The sequence below is a fragment of the Agelaius tricolor genome, unplaced genomic scaffold (genome assembly GCF_023055355.1).
Source record: "Agelaius tricolor isolate 1412-34295 unplaced genomic scaffold, bAgeTri1.0.p SCAF_20, whole genome shotgun sequence".
Taxonomy (NCBI): Eukaryota; Metazoa; Chordata; class Aves; order Passeriformes; family Icteridae; genus Agelaius; species Agelaius tricolor.
Window position 1 is genome coordinate 10,450,313 of NW_027269280.1, and position 18,891 is coordinate 10,469,203.

The 18,891-nt window shown below is 45.9% G+C and overlaps 1 protein-coding gene and 1 long non-coding RNA gene across 3 annotated transcripts in view; one reads left to right on the forward strand and one right to left on the reverse strand.

The window, feature by feature from the left end:
• Positions 1-15,622, reverse strand: part of LOC139598757 (uncharacterized) — a 43,863-nt gene extending 28,241 nt beyond the window's left edge. For both annotated transcript variants that reach the window (XR_011682003.1, XR_011682002.1), the window contains exons 1-4: positions 15,282-15,622; positions 8,346-8,465; positions 7,851-7,976; positions 1,658-1,697 (exon numbers count right to left, since the gene is read on the reverse strand). This is a non-coding gene — a long non-coding RNA (uncharacterized lncRNA). The remainder of the gene's footprint in view (positions 1-1,657; positions 1,698-7,850; positions 7,977-8,345; positions 8,466-15,281) is intronic.
• Positions 15,623-15,711: 89 nt separating this feature from the next.
• Positions 15,712-17,383, forward strand: COX6A1 (cytochrome c oxidase subunit 6A1). The gene is made up of 3 exons (XM_071445525.1): positions 15,712-15,918; positions 16,216-16,355; positions 17,114-17,383. Exons 1-3 carry the CDS (start codon positions 15,813-15,815, stop codon positions 17,192-17,194), a joined length of 327 nt encoding a protein of 108 aa, XP_071301626.1. The 5' UTR covers positions 15,712-15,812; the 3' UTR covers positions 17,195-17,383.
• Positions 17,384-18,891: the final 1,508 nt, after the last annotated feature.

The following is an 18,891-nucleotide window of genomic DNA, read 5'->3' on the forward strand; positions in this document are numbered from 1 at the left end:
AGAAAGGAACCAGCTCTCAGACCCAACAATTTTGTTCTTAATAAATTATTCAGAGTTTTTGAAAGTTGAGCTGGATTTCCATCTGCTAGCATTGAAGACCCAAAGGGAAGAAGAACTGAAGGATTCTCACAGCACAACACAACAGCACAGAGCATGGGGTTGAAACCAAAACCCAGCAGAGAAGTTCACTGTGTCCTCTGCCTGTCCCTGCTGCCTGTGCACACCTGGACTTCCAGCAGCTCTCAGAGTAATGCAGAGTGACCTGCACCAGAGTCCCACTGAGCTAGTCATGTACAGTTTGGGACATAACATTAGAAGAAAACCCCCAAATTTCCTTAATGTCTTACAAATGTCAGTGCAATCAGGCAACACACAAGTAAAATAGTGGTGGTGATGAGTAGAGAAACAACACAGACACCAGATTGCATGGTCATACACCAGTAATATACAGCCTTTTCAAGACAAGTAATTTAAAGATGAATTATAAATGATTGAACTGATTTTTTGCTCCAGGGGCAGTCAGACAGTACAGACCATTGTACTATTAGAGATGCTAGTCACTGTTAGGTGCAACCCCAAGGTACCTCTGCTGTTATAAGGTGAATTTCTCACTTGGAAGTGGGGAGACAGTAAATACCTTTTTCTCCTGGAGTCATAGTAAAAAAATTATTATTCCTTCACCAAATGTTGACTCATTTTAACATTAAAAAATAACAACAACAACAAATAAAAAACAAACCCAAAAAACCCACCAAACACAATGCACAAATAAAACATTCCAGTTTTTGCAAAGGATGTCAGTAAGCTTTCCTCTTTCCACAATGTGGGGATAGAGCAAGCTTTGAGCCCCGGATAATACAGGTGATGAACTGGCCCTGGGATGAGAGGTCTCTCTCTGGCCTTGGGTATTTGGCAGCTGTTTCCAAAGCTCTGCTTGACTTCAGATCAGAGAGATTTTGTGATGAATTCCTCCTCTGGTTACACCTATAATCTTTGTGTTGAGGGTGTGACTGACATGAGTTTCAGTCTTTTATGTTTTCAGGCTCAAGTTTGCAAGGCCTCACACCAGGGGAATCAAGAGTCGGCTAATTTTCTGCGTAACTGTTTTTCTCTAGGAACTTTACCAGGTTGATCCAAAGTTTCAGGGCAGCCTTATGAACTGAGACATCAGGTTTAAGGAGACTTAAGTGAGAGAGAGAAAACCCGAGTTTCACATCTCAAGGACTCTTTGGTCAAAACACCCAACCTCACTGAATTCTCCAATACTTTATATCTCCTACTGTGTTTTTTTACATGCACAACTTTAACAAAAAGAACAGGCTAAATCTACCAAAATAATAAATTCTCACTGCTGGAAATGTCTTCATTCCAGTTTGCCTAAGTTTGTAAATGTATAAGGTACAGAGCCATTGGGGACCATGGGCTTGGTATGAGGGTGTGGATCCATGAAACAAAAGAGTCCTTCAAATTCAATAACAACAAGTTTAAGTAATCTTTTGTGTTTGCAGTGTGGTAGAGTCCAAGTTTATCACAGAGCTGCCAGAACATAAATCTGATACAAACTACTTTGGATTAGATAGCATAGCAGAAAGAGCTTTACTAGGGTACTGACAAGTTTTATGAACTTTTTAAAGAAACAGGACTTGGAAATACTCACTGTTGTTAAGTTGTTGTCTTGAGGGCTTGAATATTCAGCACTAAGAAGGGAAGAAGAAAAAAGTTAACAAATTCAGAAAAAGAGAGCAGTACTTGAAACTCATATTAAGACACATTTGTTTTTCAACTGGAATTTTATGTCAGTTGTACTTAAATCTGAGTCCTGTAAATCCAGCATGCCCTGCCTTCCTTGGATGCAACCATGGGGTCTCCTCCCCCCCGTTTTTACAAATCCTCAGTGAGTACTGTGTCACTTCTCTATGCTTGCCTTTGAGGGTCTCTCTCATCTTTTAACATTGGTACGCAAGTACATGAGCCAAAAGAGGTAAAGAATTAGGAATACATCAACTTCCAGGGGCTGTCTCTGCATGGTACCCTCAGGCACAGGGAGTGCCCAGTAGGCCCTGAGAGGCACCACCTCTGCCCCAGCACAGAGGGGAGCAGTTCCAGCTCTCTGCAGGGTGAGTGACTTGTGTGGCTCCCCTGGGAGCTCTGTCCAGCCCTGGGCTCCACGTGTGCCTGCTTGGGTTACTGACCAGCTTCTCTGGTTTCCAGCAAGTCATACATGGCCAGAACCAGCCCACATGGCTTGAAACCTCTTTCCCATGTGCTGCCATGGTCCTCTTCACTCTCCACAGCCATCAGCAGAGTTGCTCAGGGTGAGGTGGCTGCCTGCCCTCTATTTCCCATTTCTTGTGGGCAGTTTATTATCTACAGCCGTTCCCTTGAAGATTTTGCTCTCCCATACAGGGATTTATTCCATAAGCCTCACACTCCCCCTGTCCATGTGTCTCATATGCCACCTTCCCAAGCTTCTCAGCTCCCCTGGCAGTGTCTGGGGCACGTGCATGCCCTCAAGCAGGCTGTGTATGTGTTGCTGTGATAGCAGCGTTTTCCTCTTCAGGAATCCCTTATTCTCTCTTACAATAGCATTTTAATGCCCCATCTACCTCCACTCCCTGAGTAAATGGGTTCTCTAAATGTCACTGTCAGTGTTCCTGTGCATGTGTACATTACTCCTTTAGCAGAGCACCCTTAACTCCTTCACATCAGGGTTTCTTTTTCTTTCTAACTTCGGGTACAAGCCCCGTATTTATCTAGTGACAGATCTTTCTGTGTGCTCAGGTAACTTTTCTAGAACAATAGCCAGAGATGAGATAAAGATATTGGTATGCAAGAGCTATCACCCAGTTGCTTCACACCTTCAAGTGCAGTGGTACCTAAATCACTGCTGCTTCACAATTCTCCCTTTTTGATTTCCTAGTATTTCCACAAATTACTGGTGTTCCCTCTCACAGTAATGATAGAAAGTCACTGAAATTGTTGTAGTTGATCAGATGAAGCATTTAGAAGTCATCCTATACCATGAAGTCAGAGAGAAACAATGACCAGATGGGCACACAGCCTCACAAGTTTAGCCTTAGACATAATGAAAATGAAAGGGAAACTTTCGTCATTCAAACACTGAGCTGAATCACAGTGCAATAATGTTCAGTTGGTCTTGGGAAAATGAGGGTTTATGTGAGGTTTTCTTGGTGACATCCCAAGTGATTTCCAAACCTCAGAATAAAAGGGAAGATGGATCCAATGGTTTGTATTATTCCCAACCTCCAGGCTGAAATATGGTACTACACTGAAAAACAATTCTCAAAAAACAAAAAAAAGGAGGAATTGTTCAGCATCTATTAAACTCCAGTGACTCTGAAGAACACCTTCCCTGTTCCTTAGTACAAATGTTTTTCTAGCTTTCAGAATGCAGAGAGGGTTCTAAAAATCAAGCTGGGTTTCTGAGCATCAACAGAGGTGCCATTTCTACAGTGCAGCTTTGAAAATATGATTAAAGCCTGAAGCACAATGCTGTGCTCCATGGGACATATCTGACCCACACGCTGCCTTTTCAACTCTCTGCATTTTCTAAATCATGTACATTATGAGTGAATAGGAAGAAAACGTGTAAACAAGAACAGAAAAGGTCATTGCAAGTTCATTAATTCTGATCACTTAATAAGCTGTAAATTGAAGTGCATGAATTCCATTCTCTTGAACACCAGGATAAATTTGAAGAATCTCTATTGACTTAATTTACACTGGTATGCATTAGAATAGTTTCTGGCACATTCAGAATCAAAATAATTATTACAGCAACATTCAGGACCAGAAGGCACCCAGCTCCCATTTAGTAACTAAATGAGCGACAGACTTACAAAAGCAAAGAATTCACCAACTTAAAAAAAACAAACAACTTAATTATTTTTAAAGGTGGTGCAGAGGCACGACCATGGGGGTTGTGAATGTTAGGGCTGCAGGACTGGCCCTAAGAAGCAGAGTGACACTTTGCACCTAACTAAAGAGAACACCGTGTTGTGCAAAAGAGCTGCTACTGTCCTCTGTGCCCGCTTCTCACAGAGGACAAAGGTGAGCTGTATACAAGGAGGCAGAACTGCTTGAATAACTTTGTCAAGCCAATACTCAGAGTGGTACTGATACATTTCAGAGCTTTGTGCTTGCAGGTCCTCTCAGAGGTCATGAGGACTCCAGGAGGATATCTTCCTATGCTAAGACAAACACTGTTTTTGAATTCTTTACTCCGTGGTTAGGATGCTGTCCAAGAAATCTTACTCTAACTTTCCTGGAAAATAAAACACTTGGCTGCTTCTAGGGAATAAAAGACACCCTCAGTATCTTCCTGAACACCTTAAGTATCTAAAATAATGACAGGAAAAAGCATGATGGTGGGAGTAACAAGCTGAGAAAAGTCTAAAACACGTTTAATATAAATCACTGGGGCTGCTCGGCTGCAATACCACGAAGTTTCCTCTGCCTTGTGCTGTTGGTGGTTTGTCTGCAAGAAAGTCCCAAGAAGGCAGATCTAACGCGATGCCCTTGAAACCCGCGTCTGTGAGTGCCTGGGAACGATCCAGCGGCGTGTCCAGCGAGCTCCTCCTGCCGGCTGCTCTCCGGGCTCCTGCTGACAGACCTGAATTTTGCTTTGGCTTTTCAGGTAGCTGAAGGGAGGCAAAATTAATGCCACATCTTCCTTATTGTCATTGCAATAATATCTCTCATATCCGTGCCCATCCCCTCCAGGAGTCTCAGACACACGGAGGGGCTGTGGTCCATGCCAGGAGCGGGGCAGAGCAGCAGCTGCAGAGGAGCTTGGGGAGCCTGAGGAGCAAAGGTGAGCAGGGACAGCAGGGACCTTGGGTAAAAGGGCACACAAACAGTGACCAAGCAAGAAGAGCAGAGCAGGTCTGGTGACAGTGACCACATAGAGCCAGGAGATCGGGGAGCCCACAGGGATGAAGTGCCAGGTCTGAAGCAAAGCCAGGAAGTCAAGTCAGGATCAGCCACAGCCAGGCACAAACAGCCTTACAGCCCACCCCACATGAGGACTGAGGACAAGGGCAGCTCTGTGCCATGGCTCCCAATGGAACTGGGGAGGCCCCAGCTGGCTTCTCCCGGCCCTTTGGCAGACAGCTCTTCTCACAGCACTCTGATCCCAGATCACATTCCACTGCATCATGACAGACCTCAAACACAGGCAGCCAAACCTGTAGGACAGGGGTAGGAGGTTGCAGAATCAGCTGGTGCACTCAGGGCCCTGTCAGCACACTGCCCAGCACAGCCAGGGGAGAACATAAAAATGATTCCAGGTGCTGACAAAGGAACCTGGGTACAAATATGCCAAAGAGGTTAGCAGTGTGCAAGACAGACAATCTGTACTTCAACTGTTTCAGGGTCTGGTAAGGAATTACCTTTGCAGGGCACTGTGTGTGTGCTTGTGTTTTTTTTGGGAAATCCTTCTTCCTAGGCCAAAATAAAGAAAACTGCCACTGAGATGTAATGACAAAGCCTTTCCACATTTTTAGCTTATAACTTAAACCAGAAAAAATGCAAATGTAAACTAATCCTGGCTTCCCATTAAAAAAAAAAGTCACTCACACTATATATTCCTCTGTGACATATCAGTTGCTCAGCTCTTTGGTGAATCTGTGTCCCAAAAGAAGAACACAGACAAGACATACTGGTACCCCACTTCCTACCTCCTACAGGTGACATCTGCCATGGCCCTGCACTGGCAGGTCTTGTAGGTATCTGCATTAGTCCAAACTCCCAGCCCTGCCTGCAGGGAGAGGTGAAACTTCCTGAGGCAACAAAACCCAAGTGGCAGATAACAAGTGTCTTTAAAAAGACAACTTCTTGAATCAATAAGGAAAGACTAACCCTTTGGGAAAGGGTGTCTGTGATTATCTTTTTGAGTTACACTGGGAAAAATCAAAGAAGGGAAGGGAAAAAACATGAGGTGAGCATCCCAAAAGTGTTCCCAGCTGCACTGACACTGATACACGGCTCAGATAAAAGCCAGTCTGCCCTGCAAAGTTTACATGGATACAGTAGAGAGCAATGATCTACTGAAGAAAGAACATATTTTATCAATATTGATTAAAAACCCTTCCAAATTATGTAAAATATTTTGGAAAAACCCACATTTATGAAGAGAAACCCATAAATTTGCTAAGGTGGTCAGGGATATATTGTGTGTCCTTCCATACAGAATGCTGAAAGTATACAGGACTGTTACTAAATGTGGCTTCTCTGCCAAGTAATTGTATTCTTGTACTTTATATTTCCAGTGTGAAAACTCTAATGAAACATTTTAAACCAAAGCCGTTTCCTTGGAGCTGCCTTTGACCTTCTTTTCCTTCTCTCTCAGCCAAATCTCCCTGCCAGGATGAATTCAGACCTAATGTCTGCTCCTCCCACCAGGCTTTTGGATATGTGACAATATCCTAGTCACTGGGAGCTGTGCCTGCTGGTGTCCATTGTCTTGAGTCCACTTTGGGAGAGGGCTTTTAAGGAAAAGCTCAGAATTAAATTTATGAAGAGTCCAATGATTTACAGGAATGACCAACCCTGTAGCTACTTCCTGCACACATCTACCAAAAAAATTTTGTGAGTCCTTACTAACTCACAAGGCACCAGCATAGGAATGGTTCAGGGTCTGAGAAAAAGCTTTTGAAAGTTTAAAAGACAAAACAAATAAACAAAACCAAATTTGAAATGAGGGTCCAATCTAAAAATACTACAAGCCTGTCCATCAGCTAGAGGTGTGGTAGTGAGACTGCGTACCAATCTGCTGTGCAGAGCCTGGTACATTCCTGACAGGCACCAAAAAGGGTTACACAGAGCCCTGACAGAGCTGCTGGCTGTGCTCTGTGGAATGCATCTGTCCCAGCAGTTTGGTGACAGGCACAGCACAGACATGCAGCCTGATCACAGCCACTGCTGAGTACAGCCAAGGCACTACATTGTGACACTGAGGTCCATTGCAGTGACAGGACATAATGAAGGGTCCAAGAAAGGTGCTGCTCACGATGGAAATGCCAGGTGCATTGCCCAGGTAAAAGAGGAGTGGGTCTGTGGCACAGAGGATGCAGAACAGCAGCCAGGTGTAGCAAAGTGCAGCTGATGCAAGGCCCTGGATAATTCACCAATGCTGTTGATGGTATGGTCGGACACTACCAGAAGGAAATCACATTATATGCCTTATTTACAATCAGTCCAAATCTGTAGAAACATTATATGTATCATCTGTGCCTCACTTTGTGTGCTGTCATCTATACTGCCTGCCCTATTTAGTTTTGGTACATGAAGAAATACATACCTTGGGAGAAAGTAAAACTGCTTTCTCTGTTAAATCTCTTGTAATCACACTAAAAACCACAAAACCTTTGCAGATATCTATCCCATTCCCACATTAAATCAGTATGTTACTTGACAAATGTTTTCATTTAAAGACCAAGAACCTGCTAGGAATTCACAACTAGGCTTGAGCCCATTGCCTACGAACCCTTAACTTTTCTTCTTCAGCCCCCTGTTCCTCCTTCCATCTCTGTTCTGCAATTTGCCAGCCTCCTTTACGCCTCAGTTATGTCTGCACAATGTGAGGCAGGCAGACCCATATGCCCACAACAGCTCACAATAACTCAGCAGGCTTCTGCGATTTTCAGAGCCTGCACTACTGTGTGCCCATATCTGCTGTCAAATTACTGCCTGGACAGAGGCTCCACAGCCTTACCCCAAACATGAAATTGTCTCTGACACCTCAGAACATTCATCTTGTCCTGCAGCTCTTCCCACATAAAGTGGTGTAAACCCAGCTGATGCTTCTAGGAAATAAAGAACAAGCTTACCCCTCCAAAGATGTGTTATGATTTTATGGCCCCTTCCTGCAACCTGCTGAGAGTGGATGTGCTCCATATCATACATTTAAAACACATCAACACAGATTTGAAGGGTGTACAGTTCTTCTGATGTTTCTAAAGGAAAATAGAGATGAAAGCCATAAAAAACAACCCTTTACACACAGCAGAGGTAAAATTTAAACATAAGTTCATGTTTCCCTTTAGTAAGTTCTGGCAGTCCTAGGACTGTTCTAACTTCTAGCTGCTTGTCATGGCTGTAACATAACAGCAGTGAGGGAAAACCCTGAGTACATTGACTCCAACCTTAGCTGCCTTCCCTTAAAACACTCACCTTGCCCTACTCTATTTGAAGCTGTGAAAAGACAATGATAATAATAGGAAGCTGCCCATAGAGCTCCTACAAAGGAGACATTATTTTCATGTCCTGCCTCATTGCAAATACCTGTACATAGGAAAGATGGCATGCACAGATCACACACAAACCTGTAATCGAGGCAAGTCAGGATGTTATTGACTGGAATTGCTGTTGTCTGTCTCGACCTTCTCCTCGAGGTGTCTCCACCTCCCATTACAATGTCACAGCTAAAGGAGTTCCCCGGTGGTCTGCAAAGAAGCAAAATAGCAAATGGCAAGAGAGAACTGACATTGTTTATATAACATTAAAATTAATTCTAAATCAACAATTCAGAGAAAGTAACATTGCATAAAGTAGACTAAAAGAGATTTCACTGACAGACAGTGCTAACAGTGATATTTTGTATAGATAAAGCATCTTGTACCCCAAATCCTCAAGATGTTACAAAAAAACCCAAAAAACAACACTACCTCTCTTCAGTGTTTTGCAGAAAAAGTGAGGCATAGGCATTCACAGGGCTTTGCAGAGTAACTGAAAATTTACCACCAGAATGAAGAACAGAATCCAGGCTTTTTAATCCATTAGTCAGTTATGTGCATTATTTTAAAGCAGCCCTTGGATTTACTCATTTCAGTGTAGGTTGAGTAAAAAGGAGCATTAAAGCAGAAATATACATGTGTTCTACATCTTAAACCAAGACTTTCCTCTTGGACAGGCAATAAGGATACCCTGCAGCCCAAGGTTTTCTATGCAGCCATAAAACCTTCATCCTTTTGAGTGTGCTGGTAGCCAGGATAACCCCCAATCCATGCTCTATACCCAGTGCATGCTGCAGGAGGAAAAGATAACAAAGGCTGTTTAATGGAGACAGAACTCCATCAGGGAAGTCCTTTTGGGCCCCATTTCCATCAGGTCAGAAAAGGAACAGCCAGGACCCACATGCTGGGCTCTGCTAAGGCTGCTCCAGGCTGCAGCTCCTCATTTGCAAAAGAAATGATCCATTCATTTCCCTCTGACCTCTGCAGATACTTCAGACTGCTGACCTCATTTGCCCATGGCTCCCACCACTATGAGCCAGCATCTTCAAACAGGTGCTCCCAGACAAACCCCTCCACCTTCCCAGGCAAGCTGAACTAAGACAGCTCCAAGAATCCTGAATCAAGGCTCCCACGAGGCTATTTGTGCATGGGCTGGGAATGTTCAGCCCTCAATGCATTTATTTCCTGTTCAGAAAAGCAGAGGCCATATATGAAAAGGAGGTACAGATGAGAAAGTGTAAATTTTGTCAAGTGAAGTTAAAACATGTGTAAGTGCACAGTCACATGCTTGTATGAGTATGCACTTAACACAGATTTCTTCCCTGCAGCTGCTGACAGCTACACATTCTGTTAGTGTGTGGTGGCCCAAGCAGGCCCTCAAGTCCCTCTGGACAACTCAAGTGTCTTGTGACTGGGAGTTCTCACCTCTGCAGGAGATTTCCAGACTCAGTTTTATGACCAGAGATGAAGAGTGACAATTCTACTTCAGCAGAGGAATCCCCGTGCTTGTATTGCATCCCAGGAAAAAGACACATCTCTTCAGACACACCCATTTACCTTGGCATTCACAGCCTTATTCCAAGAGTATCACAATACATACTGACTTTTGTTCTCAACAGCCCCATTCCAGAGAGATCATTCCATTCCACAGCTAAAGATACAAAGGCATTCGGTGGGAATCTGAACTGGGAATCCAGTGCTGGTTTCAAGTTCAAATTCAGAGTCCTGCTCACTGGACTAATCTGGAGAGCATTTTTCTACTTGGCAGAGAAGTGTGAGTTTTCAGGTCTGAAAGAATACTGAGGATGGAGTCACAGATACATTATCACAGACTAATATCTTTGTCAATAAAGTAGCATAAAACCAAAGCAAGCTAGGTCAGCTCTTCCCTTGGTCTCCAAAGAACACCCAATTAGTAGAGTGAGCATAACCATCTTTAATAAGTAAACTGTTTTGGAAGCTGAACTGTTTGTTCCAAGTGCCACATAGACAGCTCTGGCTACTGGCAGAAGAGGCCCGTGAATCAGAGCCCGAAGTCTGATGCAAGAGAAATTTGGGCGTCTCAAGCTGATTTCCCCAGCAGAGAACAACCCTATTAGTTTGAGAAAGTCCCCTGCCTGCTTTCTCTCTGAGTAATTAAGAGTGAAATCCTCCTCTCAGTGACCCCAATGCTCTCAGCCTAGGCTGATTTACACATGAAAGGAACCCTCTGAGGGGCTTTCTCTCTTTCACATTCACAACCAGGCAGGACCTATAAATAAAACCTTTCTGAAAACAGGAGCTTTCAAAAAGGTCTGTGTATGTGCACAAACGTGTATGAGAGAAAGGGAATGGCTGTGTGCACTCGAGGATGTGTGTTTGCATGCGTATCTGAGGCGTGGGTGAGAAGAATGTGCATTCACACACCAGCCCTCATGCAAACAAGTGCACTGAGAAAAGCATCTGCATGGGCACGGAGCGTGCACAGGTGCTGGGGGCACTGACAGGAGCCAGAGGCCGTGTCCAGGCTGGCTCCAGCTTGCACCATTCCAGGGGTTCACCCATCAGCTGAGTCATGCTAGAGCTACACACCGAAAACCAGAGCAGACTCAGAGCCAGCTGTGCATATGAGACCAAGCTTGTGGAGCACTTTCCCTCTACACAGCAGCAAAGTACTGCAGGACAAACACCAGTGGTTTACACTGCTTGGCTTTCACGTGGGAGGTAACACACAATCAGGGCTCAGTTCCTATACTTTTGACAGAAAATGAGATTTTTAAGTGGTCACATCTTCTCAGCTATTCAGGAGAGAGTGAGTAGTGTTCCATTTTCCAGGGTTGTCATTATTCAAAAGTAAATTTTAGTTTTCTGGAGCATTAAACCCTTAAAAGTTTGAAAACATAATGATGAGACAGATGACCTGAAAATGAAGGTCAGGAAATCAAAAGGACTATGACTACCTTTACAGTAGTTATAAACACAAAAATGCAGAGATATGCATCTGAATTGGCCCTGCCCCACTCTCCTGCTCATCCATGTGGCTACAACTCAGGCCAGGATATCTCCCCTTCCACGAGGCCTACAGAGAACCCAACATAACTTCCAGGAAAGCTGGCAGTTCGTGTGACCCTACCCTAATACAAAACAGGTGACACAGAGCTCGGAGCCAAGCCGGGACAGCCCACAGGGTTTCACAAAGCAGGTTCTGCTCTCTGGGGCTTTGCCCCTGTAAGAGAAGACTTGGCTACAACGCGATAATTGCAGAACTGCAAATTATTCTACTCCACTACTCCTGACCAGCTGAATCATTTGCTTTGCTGAATCTGTGCCTGTGCCATATGCTAATGCCAGCAATGGGGATGTAGGTGCGTTAGAAGCACTGCAGCTGCTCCACTGCTTGGTGGGAGACCCCAGGGTGTGAGAGGGAGGCAGGAGAGGTGCCGCACCCTGCACCCTTCTGACTTCATCCTTGCTAATCGCAGCTCTCGGATCTCTCACCACCCCCCCCCCCCCCCGCCCCCAATTCTTATGCAAACATTTAGAAGAAGTATGGAGAAAAAAAGGCACAAAACAGGAGACATAAAGAGTGCAAAGCCTCACAGGAGCGCACAAAGCACAAAATGTCTCTTCTGCTCGTTCAAAAGATTCTTCCCAGCTCCTTGCACTAGGCAGGAGTGTGTGAGCAGGGATTCAGAGCTCCCCTCCCACTGAGCTCGCAGCTAAAGCCCTCCCCCAGTTCCCAGGGTCTTCAAATGAAGATTTGCATAGTAGTTCCAGATCATTCCCGAGAGAAGGGACAATGGCTCTCTCAACGCCCTCTTCCCCCCATCCCTCCCTCCCACAGCTGATAAAGCCTTGGTGAAAAGGGGAACAAAGGATTTACAGATGTCAGAATATTGATTTCTGCCGTTCCAGGACTACAGAGAGAAGATGAAGAAAACTTTTGCCCCCCGAAACACTGTGGAGTTCGAGACACAGACGCTATCTCTGCAGCACGAACTCCGCGTTTGTTGAGACAGTATCTGATGGAGGCAATATTGCTATTCGAGAGGGATGAGCAGGGCCCTGCAAATGAAAATGCACGGGGATGAGATTACAGCCTGCAGTCCCAGAGAGCGCATTTGTTGTTCCAGACGTGCTGAACGGAGGCATTTCCAGCGACAGCAGTTTGCCACCAGGCGGGCCGGGCCGGCATTGCTCCGGGCGGCAGCTCCCGCCCAGCCCAGCCCATCCTGACCCCGCTGGATCCTGGCCCCTCTCTCTGCCCCCCACCGCTGCAGCTGGGACAAGGAACGGAAAGGAAGTGAAACCTTTGAGTCTTTGGCAAGTGGCCTTTGATTCGGAATCAGAGTGGAAGGGATTGCCACTGAACTCACTAAATTTAGGGCCGTTACCTGAAAGCCAAAGCTTTCTGCGCCTACAACATTTCTGTTCACAGTCCGTGTGAACCCGAGCTTGCTTTTGCACTACAAAAATTCCTTTTCACTGTAGTGCATCAACTCCACTGACCTCCACCAGCTCCCTGCAATCGTTCAGATTGTGTTAAACAGAACGGTGACACGATCCAAAGTGTCACATGGTGGCACTGCTGCACACCCAGCACGAGACTGGCACTGGGCAGCCAAGGGAGCTTCCAGGAGCGTGACCTCCCCCTGTCGCACCACTGCTCTGAAACAGCTTCCAGCTTTCTCTCTGGGACTGCCTACTGACACTTTATAGACATACATACATTGTTATGTTATGTTATGTTAATTTTCCCCTCCCTTTTCAGAGCTAAGTCGGTAGCATTTCTGCACTCAAAAAGTTCCTGGGACCCTGGATCTTTTGTAAAAATGTACCTGATTAAAATTTCTCTAAATGTGGGATTTAGGCCATTTTTAAAGGTGATAAGCTATTTTCTAAATCAAGTTCTAGGCTCCTCCGATTTTCCCTGGGGGAAAACCCCACCTGATTCACTTTCTGCAGGGCACAGTGGTGAGTACAAAAGGGTTCCCCATGCCATGGGTCAATAATTCAGACAGAGCTGCAGAGCCAGAGCTGACTGCTCCCTCATTTTCCACATAGCTTTGTACAAACTCGTGCTGTCAGGAGGACTGCAATCATCACAGTGATAACAACCATCACATATTGTAGAGTTAAACACATTTCACACAACTATATCAAAACATTATTCACAATACTCATAAAATATCTAGGTTTCTTTCAATACCTGCCTGTCTTCCCTCAGCTAAAGAAATTATTCTTATGGAATATTTTGTGTCTCCCAGCAGTCACCCCTAATTTACATTTAAAGATGTGAATCAGACCCACCAGACTCCTGATACACCTCATACAGAGATTAATCACAGCTGCTGGGATGATGAAGACTAAGGCAGACCCATTTTAAATCAGTGTAACTCAGACTGTAATGAACCTGCTACCACACTCAGCTTCAGGACAGACTTCAACCATTTCCAGGTGCTCCCCACCACGAGCCCTTAGAGCTCCATGGGTGAGCTCCTGGGGCAGCTGTGCTCGGAGGTGCCACTTCTGCCTTCTCCAAAGGGCATTTTCTAGACTGTCAGAGGAGTAAAGGTGCCAGGGAGAACCTGGGAGAAGCAAACCTTGGCTGCTCTCACCTCCTGCTTAACACTTGCAGGTGGTGTTTTGAGGCTGCTGCAGCAGCAGCACAGCTCACAAACCGGTTTCATTTTAGAGAGAATTTTCCCTCATCCTAGACAGATGTTTGCTTATTTTGCTGATTTCTTTGTTTTCTTATTTTGTTTGCTTATTTCTTTGTTTTCTCTTGTTCGTAAACATTAGTGTCTGTTGCTTACTTAAAAGTTTTGTTGCTACAAACAGGAGTAGTTTTGTTTATACAGTTCCTGTTACAAATTTGCTTTAGGATACAGAACTTAGTTTCATCACTGAAATATTGTACCAAATAATTCTCAGATCTTACGTTTCCCCCAAAACCCCATATGCAAATTAAAAGTCTGATATGTTGGACATCTCATAAGCCTGAATCCAGAGGATGAAGGTGTGGAAAGGCAAAATCTCCCTCCAGTGTGGATTTAGCAGAGCAGGTGTGTGTGCACATGGCAAGCCCCAGTGGTTTGAGGGCTGTTTTGTACAAAATGCATCCTGTCCATGATGACAGAACACTTGTGCAGGTACACACAGTACCTGGGAATAACTTCTTTCAGTATGGAAACAAAGCAGTCCTTAAAACTATGTATTAAATAAAACCATACAAAAGCAAAGTACTGGAAGAGGTAATTGTAATTTTAAAAAATAAGAGAAGAACAAAGAAACCAAAGCACTTTTAACACTTTACAGTGCCTAGATAAAGTAAATAACTGAGCAATATTTTTATGCCAAGGTGTGTTTCACAACAACCTTCCAAGGTTCTGGCCATCTTACAATTCCTTTATACTACACAGTAAATTGGACACAAGCCCTGCTCCAAGCGAAAATGGGTAAAGAAATCCTGTTCCCCAGAAGCAAACACATCTCCCCATCTTACAGCCATGGCAGGCTGCATTCCTTGGTTTTGGCAACAGAGAAGTGACCAATTCCATGGGACCAAGGTGTGCACAAGGCCAACCAACCTCCTCCTTCCAACAGAAACCTTGTTTGGAGTAAAACTTCATGTCATTCCTCTCAGACAAGCCCCTACCATTGTCCTTCCCAAAACTTCTGTTTCTTTGCTTTTTTACTGTAACAGTTTCTATAGGCACCATGGGAATCCTCTCATTTTGCTGTGCTGAAAAATGTACTGTCCATCTACACCAAAAGTTGAACAGCCAACCACCAGGCCCCAGTAAAGAACTAAAAGAAGAACCTAGATATTTTTTTTTTTCAGGAGATCTTGTGTTCATTCAAGTGATGTTATTATTTCAGTAGAATCACACCAGGAATCCATGTAATTAAACAGACATTGGTGGTAACAGAAGTGCACCATTTGAGGGCCTCTTTGATTCCCTCATGCCTGGGACATCCCCAGCACTGTCCCTGACCCCACAGCCCGAGGACTTTTCACTCTCTGAACTACTCATCACTCTCTACCTGACAGGAGGATGTAGGCAGGTGAGGATCGGCCTCTTCGCCCAGGCAATGGCGACAGGACAGGAGAAAACGACCTCCAGCTGGACCAGGGGAGGTTAAGGTTGGACATCATGAGTAATTTCTCCACAGAAAGTGTGATCAGACATTGGAATGGGCTGCTCAGGGAGGTGGTGCAATCACCGTCCCTAAAGGTGTTTAAGGAAAGACTGAGTGCCATGGTCTGACACGGTAATGTTCGGACATAGGACGGACACGATGCCCCCCGAGGTCACCTCCAAACTAAGCGAGTGTCTCTATCACCGCCCCCAGGCCGAGCTCCCCCAGCCCCGCCCGGGCCCGCTCCGCCCTCAGCCCCAAGATGGCGCCGGGCCGCCCCTCAGCCCGCACCGCGCTGACGTCACTGCCCCGCCCCTCTCGCGCAGGGCGGCGCATGCGCACGGGCGGCCCCGCTCAAGGTCAGCGCGGCCGCTGCTGCCGCCGGTTCCGCCCGGCGCGGTTCCGGTTCCGGTCCCGCTGTGCGGACAGGAGGACATGGCGGCGCTCGGACGGGTGTCCCGCCTGCTGCTCGGTGCCGCCGCCCCGCGCTCCCTGCCGGGGCGCGGCTTGGCGGCGGCCGCCGCACACGAGGAGGGCGGAGGTAACGGGGCTCTGCGGGGCGAGGGCGGAGCCGGCGCCCGCGGCCGGCGTGGGGCTGCCCTTGACAGCCGGTGCCCTTCGCTGCGGGAACGGGGCATGGCCGGCGCTCGGTGAGGCCTGAACCGGGGCTAAACCGTGAGTCCGGATCCCCGTTACAAACGGGGAGGGTATCCGCGCTCGGGCGTGGAACTCAGGTTCATAAGCGCCTCGTTAATGCGCTAATTGCGGTAACGCGTGTGGGGTCGGTATCGCTGATGAGAGCCGTGCTCGTTGTTCTGATCCCGCTGTCGCTGCCCAGCCCGCATGTGGAAGACGCTGACGTTCGTGGTGGCGCTGCCCGGCGTGGCCGTGTGCATGCTCAACTGCTACCTGAAGGGGAAGCACGAGCACGAGCGGCCCGAGTTCGTGCCCTACGCGCACCTCCGCATCCGGACCAAGGTACCTCTGCCCGGGTCACAGCCCTCTTCCCCTCCACGGCTGCAGAGCTTCCTCTGAGACTGCTGCGTGAGATGGCTGTCATACCAACTCACGGCTGTTTCTGAGGCAGTGAGAGTTTGTCACAGCTCTGATGGAGTACCCATGACATTCACAGGCCCTCCCACCCCAGAGTGATCCTCCTAATGTATTGCTGAAAAATGTTTCAGTCCTAGAGCTGCCGTACTTAAAGTAATACAGATCCCAAAATACTCAAAATTGGGGTCCTCATAATACAGCACAATGTTTGTTTAAGAGCAACGATTGTGCTGTTTAGACACTGTGGCTCCCACGTAAGGGAGGCAAAGTTTTCCAGCTCTTGCTTCCCCTACATCCTGGGAGGCAGCTTGCCTAATTCACCAGCCTGTCAAGCTGTGTGATCATATAATCATTTAGGTTGGAAAAGTTTTCTGAGATCTCCACCTTGTCAACCAGATCATGGCACTGAGTGCTACATCCAGTCTGTATGTAAACACCTCCAGGGATGGTGACCCCAGCAGCCTGGGCAGTTTGTCCCAATGTTCAGCACCCCTTTTTGTGAAGAAATTCCTCCTGATGTCCATCCTGAACCTTCTGTGGCACAGCTTGAGGCTATTTCCTCCTGTCCTGTCACTAATTGCCTGGGAGAATTGATATTTGAATGTGTACTGTTCTTGGTTTCAGGTGCCTGTAGGGATTGTTCAACAGCTGCCACTGGCTGATTTTCTTTCTTCTTTCAACAGCGTTTCCCCTGGGGTGATGGGAATAAAACTCTGTTTCACAACCCCCACGTTAACCCTCTCCCAACTGGTTATGAAGATTAAACCCAAGATCCTGCCAACAGCCAGAACTTTGGCTCTCCCCATCCTGAACCAGAATGTTGAGTGGGAGCCATCATTTCTGGGGTCATAGTTTCAGAAACTCTGTGTTTCTTCTGTGATGAAGCTGAGTGGTGGTGTGGCCCCCTGTGTGCTTGTGATGGGGCCCTTTAAATAAACAACTCTGAACGTGAATTTGGGATTTGACTTGTTTACCTGAATCCTTTGGAGTTTTTTAGTTTAGTGTTGGCAAAAAGCATTAAGGTTTCCCCCAGGAGAGAGTGCAGGAGCAAAGGGGTCTGACTGCCTGAATGGTAGCACATGTTCCTGTGTCTGCTAACACAAACACCAGGAATGCACTGTTTCATTTTCTTGTCTGGTTTAACTGATGACTAAACTCACAGCCAGAACAACGGATACATGGATTAATAGTCAATATATACTGAAGCACATTCTCCATTATCAGCTCTTGCAATATTTATTAACAGTCATGAAGGTGATTTTTCTCTGGTCCCTTCTGGCACAGGGAGAACAGCAAAGATGTTGAGCTAAGCTCTGCCTTCACACTGTTCTCAAATTTTCAGGTACATCAGCACATATCTTGCTCGCCACTCTGCTTTCCATAAAGCTGCAGTCTGTACAAAGTCTCACAGAGGTTTTGCAGAAGAAAACACAATTTTGGTTCTACTGCTTATGTCTGTATAGCATGTACTGTGTCGTGCAGAAGCTGCCTGAAGCAGAAGGAAATAGTGAGCCACTAGCCTGAGCCAGTGCCAGTACAACTTTTCATTTTCAAGGTTTAGCTCACTACAAGTAAACCCTTTTCCACTTCTTACTATAACTTCTGTGTTTTTTGCACAATGTGAGCTCTATCTCAGCTGTCATTAATGTGGTTCCTCCAAAAGGTAGAATATAGCAGCTGCTTTGGCATCTTGCTGTGGAAAGGAGTGATGGATGGCAAGAGAGAATCTCAAAGTGCCACTGCAGGATGCCCTTCCCCATGTTTCCATGGGATTTTTTTTGTCTGCTTACCAGTAAAAGATTGCTCAGACAGGTTTTCCTGTGTTGAAAGTACAAGGCACTGATGGGCACGGTTTTAAAGCTGACAAAGTCACATTACATTTAGCCCTACACTAAGATCATAGAAAAGCAAACTGGTTTTGTGTGTTATTCCTTCAAAAAGAAAAGCTACAGAGTCAACTGTCTCCCAAATGCTATTTATAGATCCTTCCCTTAGACCTGCTGCACTTTGCCAACAGCCTGTTTTTTCAGTGCTGTAGGAACTCTCTGCACCTGAGAACAGGAGTGTGGCTCACCTGGCTCTGTGACTGGCACAGGCACAACAGCCTCAGGCTGCAACAGTTCCTGATCCTCTGCACAAGGACTCAGGGTCTGGGCTCTGTGAGGGGCTGTGGTGCAGACAGGTCAGCTGTAGTATTTGAGAACTACACCTTTTTAGTTTTTTTTTTTTCCAAGTATAATCTTTAAATAATTAGTAGTAATTAAAAGCTGAGAGGGAAGCTTTCTTTTTTTCTCACTGTAATTCCAGAATTATGAAGTTATCTTTTGTCCCCAGTCCATAATATCTTTTTCCCCTGTGTTGGTGTAAGGAGAGGGGCAAGCTTTGCCCCATCCCTGTGTGAGGATCAAACCACAGAAATATGTAATGCTAAAAGGAGAGAGACAATTCCAAGTTCATGGAT

Bases quoted from the DNA above. Each gene is read 5' to 3' on its own strand.
- COX6A1 (XM_071445525.1), top strand. From the start codon at position 15,813: ATGGCGGCGCTCGGACGGGTGTCCCGCCTGCTGCTCGGTGCCGCCGCC. The intron at 15,919-16,215 runs GTAACGGGGCTC...GTCGCTGCCCAG, and splicing joins CGCACACGAGGAGGGCGGAG to CCCGCATGTGGAAGACGCTG. The intron at 16,356-17,113 runs GTACCTCTGCCC...TTCTTTCAACAG, and splicing joins ACCTCCGCATCCGGACCAAG to CGTTTCCCCTGGGGTGATGG.